Below are 19,557 nucleotides of genomic sequence, written 5' to 3'. Positions count from 1 at the left end.
TGAACCATTTGTAGTTTATGGAAAGAGATGATTTCCTAAGGGCAATTCCTCAGACCTAATGTCCACATTAGATCTGAAGAACCTTTCTCTAGAATTGCCTCCACTGATGGTTAGAAGCCTGCATTTCTGAGCATCAAGTGTTGAGTTTGGTAAGAAGAATCCCTTTCTTAAAAGCTGATGTGCAACATAAAATWTAGAGGCTGGCCTGACAGGGGGCTGAGTCAGGCCTTCACTTACATGTATATGACGCAGTTATATAGCAGTGATAAAATATATGGTGGTAGATGGAAGCTTAGTTGATGTATACTGTGTGATGGGTCATTTCATATTCTGTGTTTTTTTGTGCAGTCTGCCATGATAAATGCAGTAATGCTATGTTTCTTAATAAAAATCTGTAAATGTGTCTGTTTTAGATATTTATTCAATATTTTTTAGCACAGAGAGGAGGAAACCACCTGGAATTATTCRGAGAAAACTGTTAAGACTTGYAATAAACACCTAATGATAGGYGAGTGAGATAGCGAGAGGCTRAGTGAGCTGGGCCTTTTTTCTCTGGAGAAGAGACGGCTCAGAGGGGATATGATTAATATGTATAAGTTCAGGAAGGGAGAATGCAGGGAGGAAGGGGACATGCTGTTCTCACTGGTGGCCAGCGATAGGACGAGGGGTAATGGCCACAAACTGAAGCATAAGAAGTTCCGTCTCCAGGTGAGGAGCAACTTCTTTACTGTTAGGGTGACAGAGCAGTGGAACAGGCTGCCCAGGGAGGTTGTGGAGTCTCCTWCTCTGGAGGTCTTCAAAACCCGCCTGGATGYCACCCTGTGCCACATGCTSTAGGTGTGCCTGCTTGAGCRGGAAGGTTGGACTAGATGATCTGTAGAGGTCCCTTCCAACCTTAAATATTCTGAAATATTCTGAAATATTCTGAAATATTCTGAAATATGTGTAGACATTAAAGAGTAGTATTTAGTCATGGCAGTGTACTTTACGTTGGTTCTGCTCTGTATGCTTTTATGCATAGTTATCTTCCTCCTTTAGCCTAATTAATTTCTTTTGAACACTGCAGAAAATGCATGAGTAAATCATATCATAATCTCAGCAATTTCCTTAGCACTCCATGTTAGCAGCATGCTTCTTTTTCCTTTCAGCCAAGATCTTAATTGATTCAATTGTGGTGTATGATCAAATTGATTCAAAAGAATGGTTAAATCAAACCCTTCATTTAATTTCTGGGTAGATATTTTCTGGGCACTGACTGCTGTTTGCCTGTGGTATGGTTTCTCATGTTTTTACACAGTTTTATTCCTGCACACCAAATCCTCGGGAAAAAAAAATCAAGTCTGTAGTTCCCAATTTAATAAGATGTTTTTCAAAACAGTTCATCTGTTATCACTGAAAGTGTTGTCATAGGGTATTTTCCTCAGTTGAATTGGCCACAAATACATCATCAGAAACTGAGCTTTGGTTCTAAAAGCATTTACTTAACTTTTTGAGGCTACATTTGAAATATGGCTTATTCCAATATGCAGAAACCATAAATAAAATATAGGAAGAATTTAAATTTTTCCATTTCAAAGAGAATCTTAATTTTGAAATYGAGAGGGAGAATTTCAAATGTTAATGTTAAGTAAATATTAAACACCAGCTGCATATCCATATCTACTAATGACAAGTGTTAAAGAACTGTTTAAGGAATGAGGTTTTGAGCCCCTGGCCCACTCATTGTAAGAAAATATTAGATGCGAATAAAATGTCTGTAACTGTTGAGAAATTAATTCTCGTGCTGATCTTCCTCATGCTGACTTCCAGCTTCATGAGTTGCCAATTGTTACTTTATAATCTCAGTAAGTTTCCATTGTTTCTTCTCTATTGGTCATGGCTTCCCATCCGTCAAGCCTTTCTGTTCTTTTTTTTTTTTTTTTCCCTTGGATTATTTAATCTGGAGGAAATATGCTAGAGACACGAAAGGAGGATTCCTTTTGTGTTAGTCACCAAGTTGAGAGGAGAGAGGTGTAGGGAGGTTACAGGTAGCAAAGGTAGCCTGTTCCTAAAGAAATGAGAAAATACTCTGTCAGAACTGATAAGCAGTACATTTTATCTGCAGAAAGATTGCTTTTATGCATTTACAGCATCTAATTCAGTCATCCTGAATATTAAGTTASTTATTACCTAACACCATCATTCTTCATGCACTCGCGTGGAATTTCATCTGCCATTTTATTGTGTGATCACTCTGTATGACAAATTTGTCTAAAATCCTTCATGCTTGTTTTTAGATGTAGTTATGTTTTGTACTTCTGTAAAGATCCATTCATTTTGTCACTTTATTATTTTAGTCCTTTTCTCTAGGTCCTTTTGGCATGGGTCCATTATAGGAGCTTGTTGAGACCTTGCAAGGAATTTCACTTCAACATGAAAACTGACCCCTTATATTTTGTTTCTGTAACTAATCAGTAAATTAGTACTTTTTTGTAATAAATTAATGATTAATAAAGGAAAATAATGACTATTAAATTTATGACAGAATGGTTGAGGTAGAAGGGAMCTCTGGAGAACATCCAGTCTAACTTCTCTGCTCAAGGAAGGTCACCTGAGCACGTTGCACAGGACTGTGTCTGGACAGCTTTTGGTTTTCTCTAAGGAGGTAGAGACCACAAACACTGAGGGGAATTTGTAAAATGACCCTCAATACAGAGCAGTAGATGATGAGAGTACTGAAGAATCCATACTTGTCCCACCATGGAAGACAGAATAAACCTTGCTGTTGCTTGATATTCAGTGAAATCTTTCTCTGGTAGTTTTCTTGAATCTGTTTGAGAGAAATTAAAATGTTTGGAATGTAAGGAGTCATCTTCTTTCAAGAAAGTCATGTTTCCCTTCAAGGGAAAACACAGGAAGATAAGGAGTCCTTTCTCTTTTTTATATACTTAATGATTATAGAACCATCTGTTAAAAATGGTTACTTTGAAATCACTGTCATCTATACCTATAATATACATATCTTGTGAGCATACCTGCATGCACATATTAGAGGAATATTATTGTTTTTCTGCAAATTAGATGAGTTTATATATTAAAAACATTACTTCTCCTTTGGGTTAAACACACTGCAATATAGTTTATGGCTCTTTTTCCTCCAGTGGGATCATCAGTCATGGAATTTTTTGTTTCTTTCCTTGTAGTGTCAGTAATTCTAATGATTTAAGACTAATGATCACTATTATAGAAATGTTATGCTAATGTTATTGTTACTGCATTTTTTCTTCTACAAGTTAAGTCTCCTGTTTATTCTGTTCATTTTTAGTGCACCTAGATAATGAACTTACAATAGGATTATCTTTCGTTGTGTTCACTCAGTGAGSTCCCAAAGGAGAATGTTACTTGGAGTGTCCCAAAGAATTTTGGAAASTCATCTAGATCAGCGTTGAAAACCCAGTGTTAGCTGAAATTATTCAGTTTCCTTGAACTGCAATCAGAATACTAGGTTCTGACTATTCACATTTCAGGAGAGGTGTATAAAACTCAAAAACTAGAGAGGAAAATCATGAAAGAAATAGATAACATAATCTRTACTGAAAAACTTAAGCTGAAATTATTTGCCTGATGAAAAAGGGATTACGAATAATTGTGATCAGCCAAAATATCAGCACTGATAACATGCATTTCATAATGGGAAGCATTTCTGTCTAAAAAAGATGTGAAAAGTTTCCAAAGATGGAAAAGGAACTGAGATAAACTCGAGCAAGAAACAATGAACATATTTTTCAAAATTAGGGCGAACAATTATTTGAACAACTCAATTGCAGTTGTGGTGGAACACTGGAAATTTCAAAAGGTAAACATAATAAAAATTGTTCTAGTTTATTTAGAGCCATAAGATTGAAGCAAAAACTAATTTTGAGAGTTATTGTGGGAATGGCTTAGACCTTCATTATTAGAATACTTTGCCTTTGCCACTTCTTATTGAGAGGTACAGAAGAGATACTGCACATATCTGACTTTTTGAACTCAGATATTAGGATGAAGATTATGACTTTTCATTAACCTCACAGTTCCTTAGGGTAACTAGACTGAGATGCTATAAAACTCAAATAACTAAATTAAAAAAAAATGGGGAAAAGAAAGAAACCTATTATGGAAGATGGTATAAGATTTGTTATGAGATGACAAAGATTCTTTGTCTTGAGAAATGAGGAAAAAATATTTTTTTTTATTTTTCTGTGTTGAATAACTCTTGTCCTTTACATAGTTAAATTTCTTCTTTTTCTCTCTTGAATGACATTTCTGAAGCTATTTGCTTGGCCAAGTTAAGATTTGAGCTTTACACAACTGTTAGCGGGAGAAATTAGGCCATGAGGAGAACTAATTAATTAGCAGCTATGCTATTAGTCATAAGTGACTGGATTATAGAAATAGCCTGTTCTGCTTAAAATGACTATAGTTAATTGGGAGACTAGCTTTTAAAAGATGATGTTTAGTTTACCTGGAAAAGTAGGCTGATTCTTCCGGTGCCCATCATTTTAATGTCATCTCTAAGATAAATTTTAAAAGTAATTTGGCAATAAGATAAATGGATATATTTGTTTAATGTAAAGGAACCATTTGTGTAGCCCTTGGAAAAATGTAAACAGGCCAACAGACTGAAGCCTTGTTTTTTTGRTCTATTAAAAAAAAATAACTGTGCCAATGAGTTCAATCTCTTGAGTTTTGTTACAATTTTAGCATGCCCAGTCAGATATAAACGTAGCAGCATAAGAGACATTCTTTTAGGCCTTCTCCGGTCTCAGTCTGATTTCATTATCAACATACTGGCTGTGTATCTCCTTTTACTGATAGGTTTTGCAATGCACTTYAAGCCAAGGCCAAAAGATTTCCCAAGTATACCTTTTTTATAATTTTAAATGGAACATTGATTCTGGAAAATAAGCAGATTTGAAGGAAACAAAGCTACAGAAGGGAGCTTTGAGTTCTCCATGCTTCTCTTCATCCACTGTGTCCAGTCCAGCCTCCTGATCCAAGCAAGACGGTCRTCTTCCATGTAAGGGCGTTTGACACTCTCCAAGGGCAGAGTTTCACAATTTCTTGGTGACCCACTACAGAGCTTAATCACTCACTGTAGAAGAGTATTTGCTATATCCAGTCATAATTCCTCCTGTTGAAACTCCCTGTAACTTGTCCTTTTCTTGAGTGGTTTGAGAAGACTCTGGATATCTTCTTTATAATGCTATTTAGATAGTGAAGGACGGAAATAGATCATCTTTTAAGTCTGTTCTTCAGGCTGAATAAGCTTAGCTTCATCACCTCTTCCTTGTGTGATATACTCCAATTTGCCAGCCATTTATTTTTAGGGTCCCTCTGCTGAACTGTCTACTGGTGAGGCCACATCTGTGTGGCCAGTTCTGGGCTCCCTGGTACATGAAAAGCATGGAAATATTACAGCAAGTTCAGTGGACAGCAAGACTGGCTTGGAGTRTCTGTCATATGAAGAGAAGCTTGGAGAGCTGGGGTTATTTAAGCAGCAGAAGAGGAGATGCAGGGATATCATACCACTGTGTATAAATACATGTTGGGAAGGTGCGAGGAACACAAGACAGACTCTATCAGTGCAATCCAGTGAAAGAAGGAAAGAGAGTGGGCACTGAAATGCAGGAATTTCCACTTCTTCCACTATCTGTTTCTGAAATTTTRTCCACCAAATACCAGATCTGTCTTGAGAGCTTCAGAGAGTTGATTTTCAGCATCCAATCTGTCCGTCACTTTGGAGAACTTCTGGATATTTCTCCCATCCCCTCTATGTGGTGCTTACCTTCTTTCATGGCTTTTTGGCTTCGGATATTTTAAGAAACACAGTGTTTCCTAATGAGTGTTCATCTTTTCTGAAGGAGTTGTGTTTTAAGATACTCAGAAGTATTCTTGCAGGATACTTATTTGTTTTAAAAATTATATACATTCTCAGCAATGAGGTATGCTCTTGATAATATGTGCTAAATTTTCCTTGTCTTTTTTGGGAGAGTATGTGGTTCATCAGGAAGATAGTTTTGCTTCTCTCCCTCTTCTAGGTAGTGCTGGGCTATAGAGATCTCTTTAAAAGATGGTCCCAGATAATTGTAGACTACAGTAGAACATATCACAACATAGAGAAAGTGAAGGTACTTAACAGGATTGAGGCACACTCTGAAAATCTTCAAATCTCCATTTTATAATTTTCTGAGGATTGGTCTTGTATCTGAGAAATCACAGAGCTGTGTCTCAATCAGTTAATGCTTTAATTATAGCTGGGACCTTTGGATAGGTAGTTGCATTTGGCAAAACATTCATCCCTCTAGATTCAGTGCCATTTCTTCAGAGGACCTGTGTAGATGAATGGTGCTTGGAGACCCTTGCAGTTTGAAGCCTATGTGTACAATCATTTGAAAGAGAAAAGAAGGTTACTGACAAAGGTGGAGTTATTTAAAAGCATGAATAACATTTGGAGTTCTTTGCAACTCCAGGAAAAGGAAATGCCTGAGTTTTGAGAGGGAGYGACAGAGAGTACTCTGTCCTTTCAAACCACTTAAATGTGCGTGAGCAGAGGGGTTCCTGTCTGAGGCTTAGGATCTCTGTACAGGTTATCGTAAATCCACATTCGTGATAAGGATACATCCTTTCCTTAGAAGATGCAGATCAAAAACCTCCAGTTGCAAGAAAACAACCACTTTTATTCTTTCTCTATGCATATTTTCTGATTTGAGTCCTGAAACTGAAGAGCTGGGCAGTCTGCAGTCCCAAATTGCAGTTCAGAAAACTTCTGAACGATGCTCTTACAATGAAGTGTCAAGCAATAGGATATGTTGGTTATATTATATTATATTATATTATATTATATTATATTATATTATATTATATTATATTATATTATATTATATTATATTATATTATATTATATTATATATATGTCTTGGTTGTTGACCACATACAGCAAAATGTGTGTGATGTTTGTAAGACAAACTCAATGAAAAGTTACCTCTTTAAACCTAAAATGATTTCAGGCTAAGGACAACCAAGGCTCTTCTGGCAAAGATCTACAAAAATACATTTTACAGAAAGGAAAGATGAAGAAAACTGAACTGAGTTGAAATATAATGCAAGAAGTGATGCACTTCTCAAGGAAGGATTGTGCTCTCTTAAGTATATTTGAAGTTGTCTGAAATAATCAGTACATTTAAGTCTTTGCTTGGTATGAGGAAAGACTTTTTGAGGAAAGAGTAGATTTTGTGTTGCTGATTTTTTTCCTTGATTTGGGGAGCTGATGTTTATACAAGTTGTGTAATCTGCTATAGGGCATATATTTTGAAATACTTGGCCTTCTACCTGTCTTCATCCAAAAAATAACTTATATATTCATGTAAATATACTCGTCTTCTCTTATATAACATCTGTTTAAGAAAAGATTTCATAAGCTCTTCCATATCTCAATTGTTGCTGGGGTTTTTTTTTTTTTTTAATACACTTAGGTAATTTATTTCAATAAATTGTAGTACTTGCCTTAAACTTGCACTTTCCTTTACAGTTTGGAAGAACAGAAGTAATTGATAATACTTTAAATCCAGATTTTGTGAGAAAATTTATAATGGATTACTTTTTTGAAGAAAGAGAGAATCTGCGATTTGATTTGTAAGTTAACTGTCTTTGATTCTAATATTAAGGTCTCGGTAAATTTACTAATCTTTGTTGAGCACAAAGTTAACTTGAAAAGAGATAATATTTCTTGGAATAAATTAATAAGCATTACTTCCTCTGAAATATGTAACATGATAATCACTGTGTTTTAAGAAACTGATAGTGTTAACTTGTCAAAATATAATCATATGCATACAAACAGAAAGTATTTAGAAAGCTAGGAGTGGTGAAATGTTCTTTCAACAAAGTCAGTTAAACAGGCATGAACAAACTGCCCAAAAATAAAATACTGTACCTGTACTGCAGAAKAAAAATTTTCTTTACTAGAATAATGGCAGTGTGGATTAAGCATACTGAATTTTAAGATTTATTATTAAGATTCATTTAATTAATTAAATRAATTAAAATGAAGGTAGTTTCAGAAGCGGATGACTTTTGGCATTATTCCAAATATACTAATTTCTGTTATGCTAGTGGAAATAGTTTGATTTCCCCTTTATTCAGTGGAAAACAGTACTGGGAGTCCGGTAAATAGGTCATGTTGCATGTCACCTGTTACATATCACTCTCTTCTTGTTATTCCAATTACTAAAATAATCAAATTTGTCTTGTTTCCTTTTTTTTTTTTATCCAATTTTTCTGTTACAAAGGATAGAGATGCTGAGTGGTTGATTTAGGGGTCCTTTGGTCACTGTTAGAGCTAGGCAGTTGAATTCAATAGCCAAACGTTACTTTTAAAGTATATTTATCTGTTTTCTTGCGTTGTATTCTATTATCTACTGTTAGATGGTATTTTTTGTCTTGTCTTACTGGTTGTGTATTAAGGTAGAGATGAGATTAAATTTTTTTTAAATGTAGCTTTAATTCACAGAATCTACTTTTAAAAATCTGACTGGATAGTAGAAAGAAAGCAATGGCATTTTCTAGCTGGAGGAAGAAAGAGATTGGGATAAAAAGCTGAAAAGAATGAGTCAGAGAGATGCTAAAAGCAGTTTGGSTTATTACAAGTTACTGCTATGTAATTAGGCAAACTATTGAAAAATCATCTAACAAAATAATTCACAGGTTAACTTAACATCTACTAAAAAGATGAATTTAAAAATTTTAAAAAAGCTACAAGTTAAGTAGTAGAATGGCAAGCATTCTGTTTTGTTCTTTTTTTTCACCAGTTTGCCTTGCTTAACTAGAAATCTAAGAATAATTTTTCTTACTAGCCTGTGCTTTGTAGAAAATATTTCAGTTAGTAAAAAGTAATCCTATAATCTGTGATGATATCATTTCCATTCTTGTTGATGAGAATTCCATATATATTTTTTCTTAATGGTGGCCTCAATTCTGTCATCAGGCAACATGGATATAACTTTCCTCTTTTTCTCTTTACTTTTTCTTTTTTTTTTTTCCTTAAGCTATGATGTTGATTCGAAGAGTCCTAACCTATCAAAACATGTAAGTCATTTCTGGTTATTACACTTTCTTGTTCTGAAATGCTTGTACTTTTCTTTTGACTCTCAGTAATACCAAATATATAGGGACAAATGAAACTACTGGGCAGTCTCATTTGATTTTAGGGATTTGATTTTAGGTATTTAAATAAAAAAAAAGCCAACCTGAAGAATTTCAATCTCAGTGGCTGAATTTTGGCAAAATTAGAAGCCATTGAGATAAAATAGATGGGAAATAATCTTAAGAGTAGATAGTCAAATTGGCTACCTGAAACCCTGAAATTAGGGGCAACTTCCAGATTTTTAGGATATTTTCTGCATTTTAGAGGCAGAGTAGTAAGCAATTGTAATTACAAACAGACTGTGGAAGTTTATAGGTGTTGATCTTAGAAACTCTAGCATAAACTAATAAGATATTCTTGAAGAAAAAAAAAGAAAATGTTTTTGAATATGTGATTTCTGTATGGAAAATATATTTTAGAATATGCTAAGCCTGATGATTTAAGGAATGAAAGAATAGCTGAGTATTTTCTTAAGAATTTTAGCTATTGTAAACGACTTGGTCTTTATGGAAACACCATCAAAGTTGTCMAGCACTTTCAATTCCCAATAAAACCATAGCCCTCTGAAGTGAGGGGTCTTCAGTACTTCTGTTATGATATAGTTACTGTCTGTATTTAACTTATATGTGTTTGTTGTTAAAGCAGTACTTGCCAATAGCTGTCAGTTCAGCACATTAATACAGATCCTGCACTATCTTGAATTCCTGTCAGAATCATTAAGCTTTAAGAAATGGTGAAATCAGTGTAAAATCTTTTTATAAAAGAGAAAAAAAAAATGTAAATGATCCAGTCAGGTAAAAAAGCAGTCATGTTTCTAATGCTTAAATTTTCCATCTCTGTTTCATTTTTGTTCTTGAAAAAGTTAATATAAACCCAGTAAATTAGTATTACTTTTGTAATTGTAATCTAGTGTAAACTAGAGATACTTCTGTAAATGTAATCCAGTGTTGTATAGAATGTATATAGCAAGTCTATTTTACAATTTATGATGGCACAAGTAAGTTATGAAGGTTTCATATTCATTAAAGATGTTTTCTAGTTGGTAAAAAGTCTAGGTGAGCGGGAAGCCAATTTTCTTGCCATGTAAAATATTAATTCTGAGCTTTTTATGTTACTATTTTTCAGGATTTTTTGGGACAGATGTTTTGTACTTTGGGAGAGATAGTTGGATCACAGGGAAGCAGGCTAGAAAAATCAATTACGTAAGTATGCATGAGTACATACTGCTTCCTGAGGTGAGGTTTTTCATTCACTGTTAAATGCTGGCAGGTCCCCATTCATTTACATTGGTATCATTTAACATTTACAGAATGTTTTGGTACTTAATGCATCTTACAAAAATCCTTAAGATCACATGGGTTGCTGTTACACATGTTGTTATGGAGTAGCGTATCCTAGTGGAAAGCTAAAACACATTTGGTCCTACTCATTAACAAATGGTAAAGCTTTGTTGTGTTTTATTCAAGCATCAGAAAATAAAATTCTTACCATGTATTTAAAACTGAACATTTCTGCATTTATTTCTATTATTCTGGATGATACAGTTCCTAACCAGTAAGGTAATCCAGAGTATCTGGTATTTTCTATCTATCCTGCTAAATTTAACAAACTCCTGCATATGATCAACAGATTTCTCTCCTGTTGAGAGGATTCTGATCTTTTCAACCTGTAATTCATAAAAAAATACAAATATTTAAGATGTTTGTATTAACAATACTTGATACTGTATTCCAAAGTATATTCCAGTAATTAAAAATAATTTATCATTTAATTTGTAATCTAAATGCATAAATTTGAATATGACACACTAAAAAGTCATTTAAAGATATAGTTGGACATGTCTTTTGATGATAGTATCTTCTTTGTTTTTCCTCATCACTGACTTCCTTGTAAGTGCAGGTGAAGTTTTTACAGTTWGTAAGCCTTACAGAATCACAGAGTGGTTGAGGCTGGAAGGGACCTCTAGAGATTCACAGATTCACAGAATATTTAAGGTTGGAAGGGACCTCTACAGATCATCTAGTCCAACCTTCCTGCTCAAGCAGGCACACCTASAGCATGTGGCACAGGGTGGCATCCAGGCGAGTTTTGAAGACCTCCAGAGTAGGAGACTCCACAACCTCCCTGGGCAGCCTGTTCCACTGCTCTGTCACCCTAACAGTRAAGAAGTTGAGAAGAGAAGAGATTATCTAGTCCAAGAGATTATCTAGTCTAGTCCAAAAGAAGAGATCATCTAGTCCAACCCGCCCTGCTCAAGCAAAGACACTTAAAGCACGTGGCACAGATGGAACAAGAAGTATCTGTATCTGTGAGACTCTTCAGGGAAGAAATGGCATTTGTGCATCACTAAGTAGACATTTGKCAATTATTTGAAAATATTTTTTATCACCAATCTTCAATAAAAACAGCAAAGATGGCGTATGTTGGGACTTTGTATTTAGGTAACAAGATCCAGGATCGGAATGAAATGTATCAGTGTCCAAAATCTAGTTCGTCTTTAGATTTTTTTTTAGCGTAAATATAAATACAAAAGAACTCCCTAATCAAAATATATTAATGGTTATCAATTTAATATATAATTATTTTAAAATCTGTTGTCATATTTTGTTTTTCTTCTTTTTAACCTAATTACCCATTTTTGCTACTTAGATGACCTTTTCATCTTTTCATCTGCATATTTTGTATCCCGTTCCTGCCAACTTAAAGCAGTAATTTAAATAGTAGTTTTGTAGTCCTGTGAAAAATTTCAATGTGTTTTGTTATCAGTCCAGATCATGTCAACCTTTTTTCTTGTTTATATAAATAATGCCTTTGATCAAAAACAAAAAACAAAAAACTTTAGACTGCATCTAAGAACGTTATGATTTCTGTGGAGATGGCCCTAAACTTTTCAGCTTGATATTGATAACAATCTTCATAGAGAACCCTCTAAGTTAACTATTCCTTTTTTTTTTTTTTAGTAACTTGGAAACTCTTAACTGTCATCCTAGGAACTCAATACTCAAAATCAAAAAAARCTTGTGAACTTTTTCAAACTTTAAAAAGTGCAACACAAGTGTATGCTGGAAAAGCATTTTAAGCTTAATGCTTCTAATTTRTAAATAATTTAAATCTCCAAAGAATTGTTTCTAAAAGTCTCCTTCTGCATCAAATAACCATTCAGAACAGCCAATTCAAACTGATAAACTGAAAGCAATTTACATTATTTGCTCTAAAAGTACTCTAGTCTTTCTACCTAAATGCCAGTATTCAATCTAAGTGTCCTTATAAAAACTTCAAGTCTTTTAAATAAACTAAAATATTTTTCTTACAAAAATAGAGTAAAGATTGTAAAGTTATATTTTAACTTTAGAAAATAATTTAACAGTATTTAAATTAATGTAATTTCAGAGACTAATGCATAGCATGAATCAAATTCTTTTGAGTCATAAATACTAGGGGCTGGCTAGCACTGCTTTGTGGAAAGGCACTCCTGTAATTAGCATGAACCAAATTTTGTCTGAATTATTTGCTTTTTGTACAATGAAAATTTCAGCTATTCAGCAGGACTCTTTTAGAGTAGAGTTTATACTTAAAAATGGTAATAACATGAAAAGACTTCTAAAAGACTTTCCCCAAACATTTTCTCATAATATTTTATCAAAATAAGTCTTTGATTTGGCTTTTCTATAAGCCAAATATTCAAATGCCATTTCTAACAATGTTGTCTAGTAGTTCTCTTGCTGAATGCTGAGTGATATGATGATTACATCTACAACATCATTTAGCAATATGATTCATGTGCTCTTTAGTATTTAGAATTAAAGTCGGGAATTAATGCATTTTTGCTGAWTTCCTTGAAGTTCCAACATAATCTAGACACGTGACTGTTGTCTCTACAGAATCAGTCTTTATGACAAATCCCTGGTAGCTCCCACTGAAACCTCTCCTTCCTCCCCSCTTCCCCAGAGTATGCCAGTATTTTGCAGTTAGAATACTACTCTTTTTAAAATGGAGGATTTAATTATTGTAGACATAAATAGYTACATTATTAACATTACACATCCCTTTTTGCCTTCTCAGTACTAGTGGGTCTGTACACGCAGGGAACTACTTCATTTTCAAGGTAAATAAAAGCTTCAGCTCTGGCTATGACAAAGAGTTAGGGTATCTGCAGCGTGACTGAGAAGGACTCTCTTGAAAAATAAAGCTACTCAGACAAGACAGGTGAAATGGTGAAGCTGTCATTTTAACTGCAATGTTTACTCCTTAACCTGCTGGGTTACTAGATTCATCAACTACCTTCACAAGACAAGTGACAAGCRTGCAGAAGATCAACCCAGATTGGCTTTACTCACCTCTAGTTGTATGTGGTTCAACCTGAACTACAGGTGCAAATATAAGCGCAAATATATTTGCTTTTCAGATGTGGTACAGCTGTATTTGTCCTTCAAGAGATTCATCTTCCTGAATCGATATTTCCATATTTTGCATTCCTTGACAGCAGATACTAGTCCCGTTTACCACTCTGAGCAGTACTTTTCTGGAAGCAGCCAAGTGTGCTCTTGGGATTGCCCTTAATGCGAAGCCAGACCCATCGAGCATTCTGCTCGTGCTGCAGGCAGCAGCTGTCCACATAGGATTGCCCCTGCCTGTTAATGGGGACTTTCTGGAGCCAGCTGGCCTTTTTTGGAAAGCTGGAAATTTCACTGACTCCAGCAAGATCCTCCTKTCAGCCTTTGTTAAGGCCCACGTGGTCTGCAGAGTGTCCTTTCAAATTTCTTTAGCACTGAAAGAGTGATGTCTCATTCTTGTGAAATCCCTCTTCCAGGAAGAGGATGGACACTCAGGAATATGGTCTTATCTAGATACATGTGGATTTTTGTTTGATAATGACTTTGTGTTAAATTCCATAAGGGTTCCTCAAAGACAGTGCAGTTAGTCTGCCATCTTTGGCATCTTCCCATGTACCATAAAGGCAAAGACAAGAACAACTTGACTTTTTTGTATGTTTTCACATAGAGAAAATGCACATCCCTTGCTAATAAAAGGTCTTTCTATTTGGCTGAACTCTTGCTGCTGAAGTCTTTGGCAGGATTATTACATTATTATGATGTWATTATTATTATTATTACATTTTAGGATGTTAATATAGCTTGATATATTAAATGGAGTCTCTCAATTTTTGTGTAACTATATTAAATCTTCACTTAAAATTTGACCTTGATCTCGTTACCATTAGATACCAGCTATGCTAATAAAAAAAAAAAAAAATGCTATTACATAAAGAGAAAAAAATAACAGCTATTAACTGTTACCACTACCTTGCTGAAATTATTAAAGTGCAGGACTGTAAACAATTTCAAAAGTAAGCTATTGAGGAGTAAGGAGAATACTAAGTGAATGTAAGAGCAATAGTAAATTCTTACCCTCTAGATCTCCTAGAATAATCTAGAAAGTATAATCAAGTTGAAAATGCAATATCTTAATGCCTTTTTGGAAAGTAATTTTATTCAGATAATTATTTTCAAGAAAGAGGCAAAAGTAGAAATATTGTGTAAGTTCATAAGCATTTCAGAATAAAGGGCATTTCAGAATAATACTGTCATATGTATTTTTGGCAATTTGTTTAAGGAAAATGTGGAACAGGAAGCTTTTCACAAAGCYAAGTTGTAGAATGGTCTCTAAATATCAATGGGAGGGTTGAAAATAGTTACCTCGTTTTAATATTTTGTGCTATTTCCTTTGAAATTACATAGGTTTAAACCCTTTTGTTTCTTACATGGTTAAAAGCAATATATGACTCATTTACCAGTTCACTTACAATAAAACAATCTCTTTATACATGACAAATGAAAGAAAAGTGAAACTGTATTGCATGCTATCACTTTTGCATCGTTACTGGAGAACTTTATGTTAGTCTTTGTAAGCTGTGACTTTCATAAATGGCACTAAGACATTGAGGTAATATACTGTTTTTTTTTTTTTTTTTTTTTTTCCTTCTCTTGTAGAGGAATTCCAGGAAAGAAATGTGGAACAGTTATAGTAACAGCAGAGGAACTGAGTTGTTGCCGAGTAAGTATGTGTTCACTCCCTTTGGAAAAATAAAATGATTCTGACCACATTGTCAGCAGTACAGGGTATAAATTGCCATTTTATGATATTTATAATGGAATTTTTTTCCTGTTGGCTACTCTTAGTTTTAGATAGCGAAGAAGGAAACAGGGAATGATTTGAAACAAAGTTTCTAATTTCTAAATGAATTTTAAGTCTAATCTTTGCCAAAATAGTTAATCAGATTTTATTTTTTTTTAATCTCCAAATATTAACAAAGATCCCTCTGTTTCATCCATGGGATACATTTATGTTATGTGATACTGATGTTGGCTAAACATCAAAGTAAAATCTCATCTTTTTAATCTTATAAAGGATTATGCCTGCTATGAATCATATTTTTTAGATATTGGAAATTAAAGTTTATTGGAAAATGGAARTAAAGATTATAAAATTTGAAAGAATTTTATAAAATAAAAGTTTCTTTAAAGAAAATGAAGATTACCCCTGTTGTAGTGGCTGGTAATGGCAGGTACCTGCATATTTAAAAGAAAACAAGAGAATATTTCAATGTATGGGACAAACCAGAGAATTTGACTTGTTAAGAGAAGAGGCAAGATGTGGTCATGACTTTTCAAAGGTAAGTTAGTAATTCTCCACCTCCCAGGCCTCCTGGAGTGCTTGGTTGGATAAAGAAAAGGGGGAGAGTTTACTGATTAAGAGAGCATGTGTGGGAGTGCTGGGCTGGCTCTGTTGTTTACCAGCATTGAAGGAGCTAGCAGCAATCCATAAATCATAGGGAAACAGAGTGTGGAAATAAGAAGGGGGGAAGGATCRTAGATATGGCTGATAAATAATGGTTGATTGTGAAGGGGAGTTTGGAGGAGATTGMCAGGGTGTAATATACAGTGGATTAAGCTGTAAGATGCATCTTAGAAGAATTTGCAGTAACAAGATAGAAAATCTTAATAAAACAATATTAGGCACTTTATGTGAATGTACAGATGAATTGGAGAACATAAGATCGACTGCATAAAATTGTAAAAATATCTTCAGGCTTGAAGGGATTTATTTGTGGGACTTAATGAAATTTGTGTATTGGTGTATATCAATACCTGTGTATTGGTGGAAATACACAGGTAATGCTTTACATCTTATAGAACTTCTGACATTTTTAGTTTTTTTTCTCTTTATGTAATAGCAATTTTTATTTTTTATTTTTTTTTACTAACATAGTTGGTATCTAATTAGTTTGAGCCATTCCCAGAGAGTGTATCAGCAAATACAAAGTTACCAAATCTGATCATATGAAAGTTGGCACTGAGCTTTATTATACAGAGATATTAACAGCAGGAGGTTTCCTGTATTACTAGGATAAATGGTAAGCATGATTATGAAAAATGTCAGTTTTTCTCCTTTGTTTTATATGGACTCAAGCTTTTGGAAGCAGGAACTGACCCGATTCGTGCTTTGTCAGATGACAAAGTGGAGTCCTATTTAACCATTCTTGAGGCAAGTTTGCCATCACCCTGAGCATTTATTGTCTCTATTGGAAGAGATGACACTGTTTTTTCTTAATACTTTGGGTTTCTCTGTCAAGGCTGTCATTGTTATTTCAGTTGTAACACGCTACTTAAAAGTGACAAATATATGCCCTTAAAACTATCATCAAATTGGGCTTTTTATTCTTTTACTTTATTGCAGGCAAATATAGGTGCCTTCTAAGGCTTTAATGTTCTTCCAGGATCACCCCAGTCAAAATTGATTAATATGACCACTTAAATTCAAAATCAGTGATAGTAGCTTATGAARTATTTGGCATTCAATGTCTGTGCCTCTTGCTCTCCCTCTTCTCCTCTCTCTTGCAGTCTGTCATGCTCTCCTGTAGGTAGTCTTGGCAGTCCCTTGCACTCTATCACCTGCTGTAACATTTTTTTTTTTTTGCTGTTATCTTACTTAAAGATGCTGAGTCCATCACACTGACATCTTAATCTAGTTTGTATATCGTCACCTTGTTTATAAGGATGCTCTGTGCGACAGCGTGAAAAGCCTGGCTGAAGGGCAGATAAACAAAATCCAACTGTTCTCACCTCATCTGCCAAGCCAGTCATCTCATCATTGAAGGCTATCAGGTTGTTCAGGCATGATTTCCCCTTCATAAATCCATGCTGATAAATCTCACTTCTATTTAATCTTGTATTTAATCCTAGAAACTATTTCCAAACATATTATTTGAAACAGCTTCCATRGGATTGAGGAGAGGCTGACGTGCCCCATCCTTACTCTTTTTCAGAGACAGGAGTGACATTTTCTTTCTTGCAAGCCTCAGGAACSTCTCCCTGAATGCCATGATAACTGAGAGAGGCCATGCAGTGACATCATCCAGCTCCCTCAGCACATGTGGATGCCTCCCATGAGATCCCACTGATTTGTTGAATGGACATTCTGTTTAAATATTTCATAGAATCATAAAATCCTTACGGTTGGAAGGGACCTCAGAGGTCATCTAGCCCAACCCCCTGCACACGCGGGGTCACCTAGAGCATGTGGCACAAGATTGTGTCCAAGTGGGTGTTGAAGATCTCCAGAGAAGGAGACTCCACAACCTCTCTGGGCAGCCTGTGCCAGGGCTCTGTCAGCCTCACTGTTAAGAGAGTTTTCCTTTAAGTTCCTGTGGAACTTTTGGTGCTTCAGCTTGTGGCCATTTCCTCTAGTCCTATTGCTGGCCACCACTGAAAAGAGGCCGACTCCTCCTCCTCACTGCCTCCCTTGAGGTATCTATAGACACCGATCAGGTCCCCCCTCAGCCTTCTCTTCTCCAGGCTGAACAGGCCCAGCTCTCTCAGCCTTTGCTCATATGGCAGATATTCCAGGCCCCTGATCATCCTGGTAGCCYTGCGCTGGACTCTCTCCAGCAGCTCCACATCCCTCTTGTACTGGGGAGTCCAGAACTGGACACAGTCTCCAGATGTGGCCTCACCAGGGCTGTGTATAGGGGGACRATCACCTCCMTCGACCTGCTGGAGATGCTCTTCTTAATGCACCCCAGGATCCCGTTGGCCTTCTTGGCCACCAGGGCACACTGCTGCCTCATGGTCAACTTGTCGTCCACCATGAGACCCAGGTCCCTCTCTGCAGGGCCACTCTCCAGAAGGTTAGTCCCCAGCTTGTACTTGTGTCTAGGGTTATTCCTCCATTTCTTTACTCAATCCTTTTCTGTCAAGATGAACCCTCCTTGCTCTGGACTGTCCCAATCAGAAAAAAAAAATGTTTTCATTTGACCTCCTGTTACTGCTGATATACCTGTAGACCTGTTTATGGAACGTAGTTTTCCAGTAGATTTTGCTTCAGTCAGCTAGTGAGTTTCCAGCTTTATCTTTAGGTCTTGAATTTATAGCCTCCCTGGCATTCTTATCTCGTAATTGACACTGCCCTAAAGGATGACCATGTGTGACCAGCCTGCCTTATATATCATGAGAATTGATGCAGTTGATATCTCCTGTGTTTCTGTGGAAACTTCTGCACACTTCAGAGCAATCTGTTAGCCATTTGCTTTACAGGGGAAGAGACAGACACATTTAAGTCTAGTTGAATGAATGAATGAGGCCTAGTCCTGTTTCCTCCTTCCTCTCACTGGAGGAGTTCTTGAAATTCATTCTAGAATGTGTTCCTCTCCAGTGTGTTTACTTCCTTTAGTATGCAAATTTGGATGTGAGTAAATACTAGAAAAATCCTGGGACACTTTGTACCAAGAAGCTACAACTTCTTGGTTGTATCTTACAATGTACATAYTACATTTGTATTGCAAGAATGTGAATAGGTAGGGATCATCTTGAAGGCTAATACCTCTCTGCTGTTGTCTGCTTGTTTTCTATTAGAATGRTTAGTAGTCAATTATTTTTGGTCTTATTCCTTTTATAATGTTTGCAAATTGCATTCTGTATCTATTTTTCCTATGTTGTCCATTTCAGGATTCAGTTCTAATGCAATTTTGTGCGAACAAACTAGACAAGAAGGACTTCTTTGGGAAATCCGATCCTTTCCTTGTATTTCATCGGAGCAATGAAGATGGCAGGTAGRTGGATGTTAACTCTTTCTACTGCTTAACAGAAGGCAACTCATTTATAGCTGGTTATATAGTTTTCATTTTTTGATATTTGTCTGATTAAACTTTTTCTTTGGTAATGTTTATTGAATTTAAATATATTGTCTAACTAAGGATATTATGATTTGAACATATGGTGGATGGAGCACTATGAAAATAAAAATAATAAAAATTATTAAATGTATGAATTTTGCTAATATGTAGCATGCCTTAAAGTGAAACAGAATTCTCAAGAAAAAAAATGTAGACTATGCTA

The 19,557-nt window shown here is 35.3% G+C and overlaps 1 protein-coding gene across 1 annotated transcript in view; it reads left to right on the top strand.

The window, feature by feature from the left end:
* Positions 1-19,557, top strand: part of CPNE8 (copine 8) — a 76,978-nt gene that overhangs the window by 15,111 nt on the left and 42,310 nt on the right. Inside the window, exons 4-8 of the mRNA XM_026046386.1 lie at positions 7,550-7,653; positions 9,066-9,105; positions 10,289-10,365; positions 15,154-15,217; positions 19,168-19,271. Coding sequence (XP_025902171.1) covers positions 7,550-7,653; positions 9,066-9,105; positions 10,289-10,365; positions 15,154-15,217; positions 19,168-19,271 — 389 coding nt within the window. The remainder of the gene's footprint in view (positions 1-7,549; positions 7,654-9,065; positions 9,106-10,288; positions 10,366-15,153; positions 15,218-19,167; positions 19,272-19,557) is intronic.

Source organism: Nothoprocta perdicaria, unplaced genomic scaffold, assembly GCF_003342845.1.
Source record: "Nothoprocta perdicaria isolate Ctin4 unplaced genomic scaffold, notPer1 scaffold_44, whole genome shotgun sequence".
Classification (NCBI taxonomy): Eukaryota; Metazoa; Chordata; class Aves; order Tinamiformes; family Tinamidae; genus Nothoprocta; species Nothoprocta perdicaria.
Note: the sequence above shows the minus strand (reverse complement) of the source record. Positions and strands in the feature narration are given on the sequence as shown.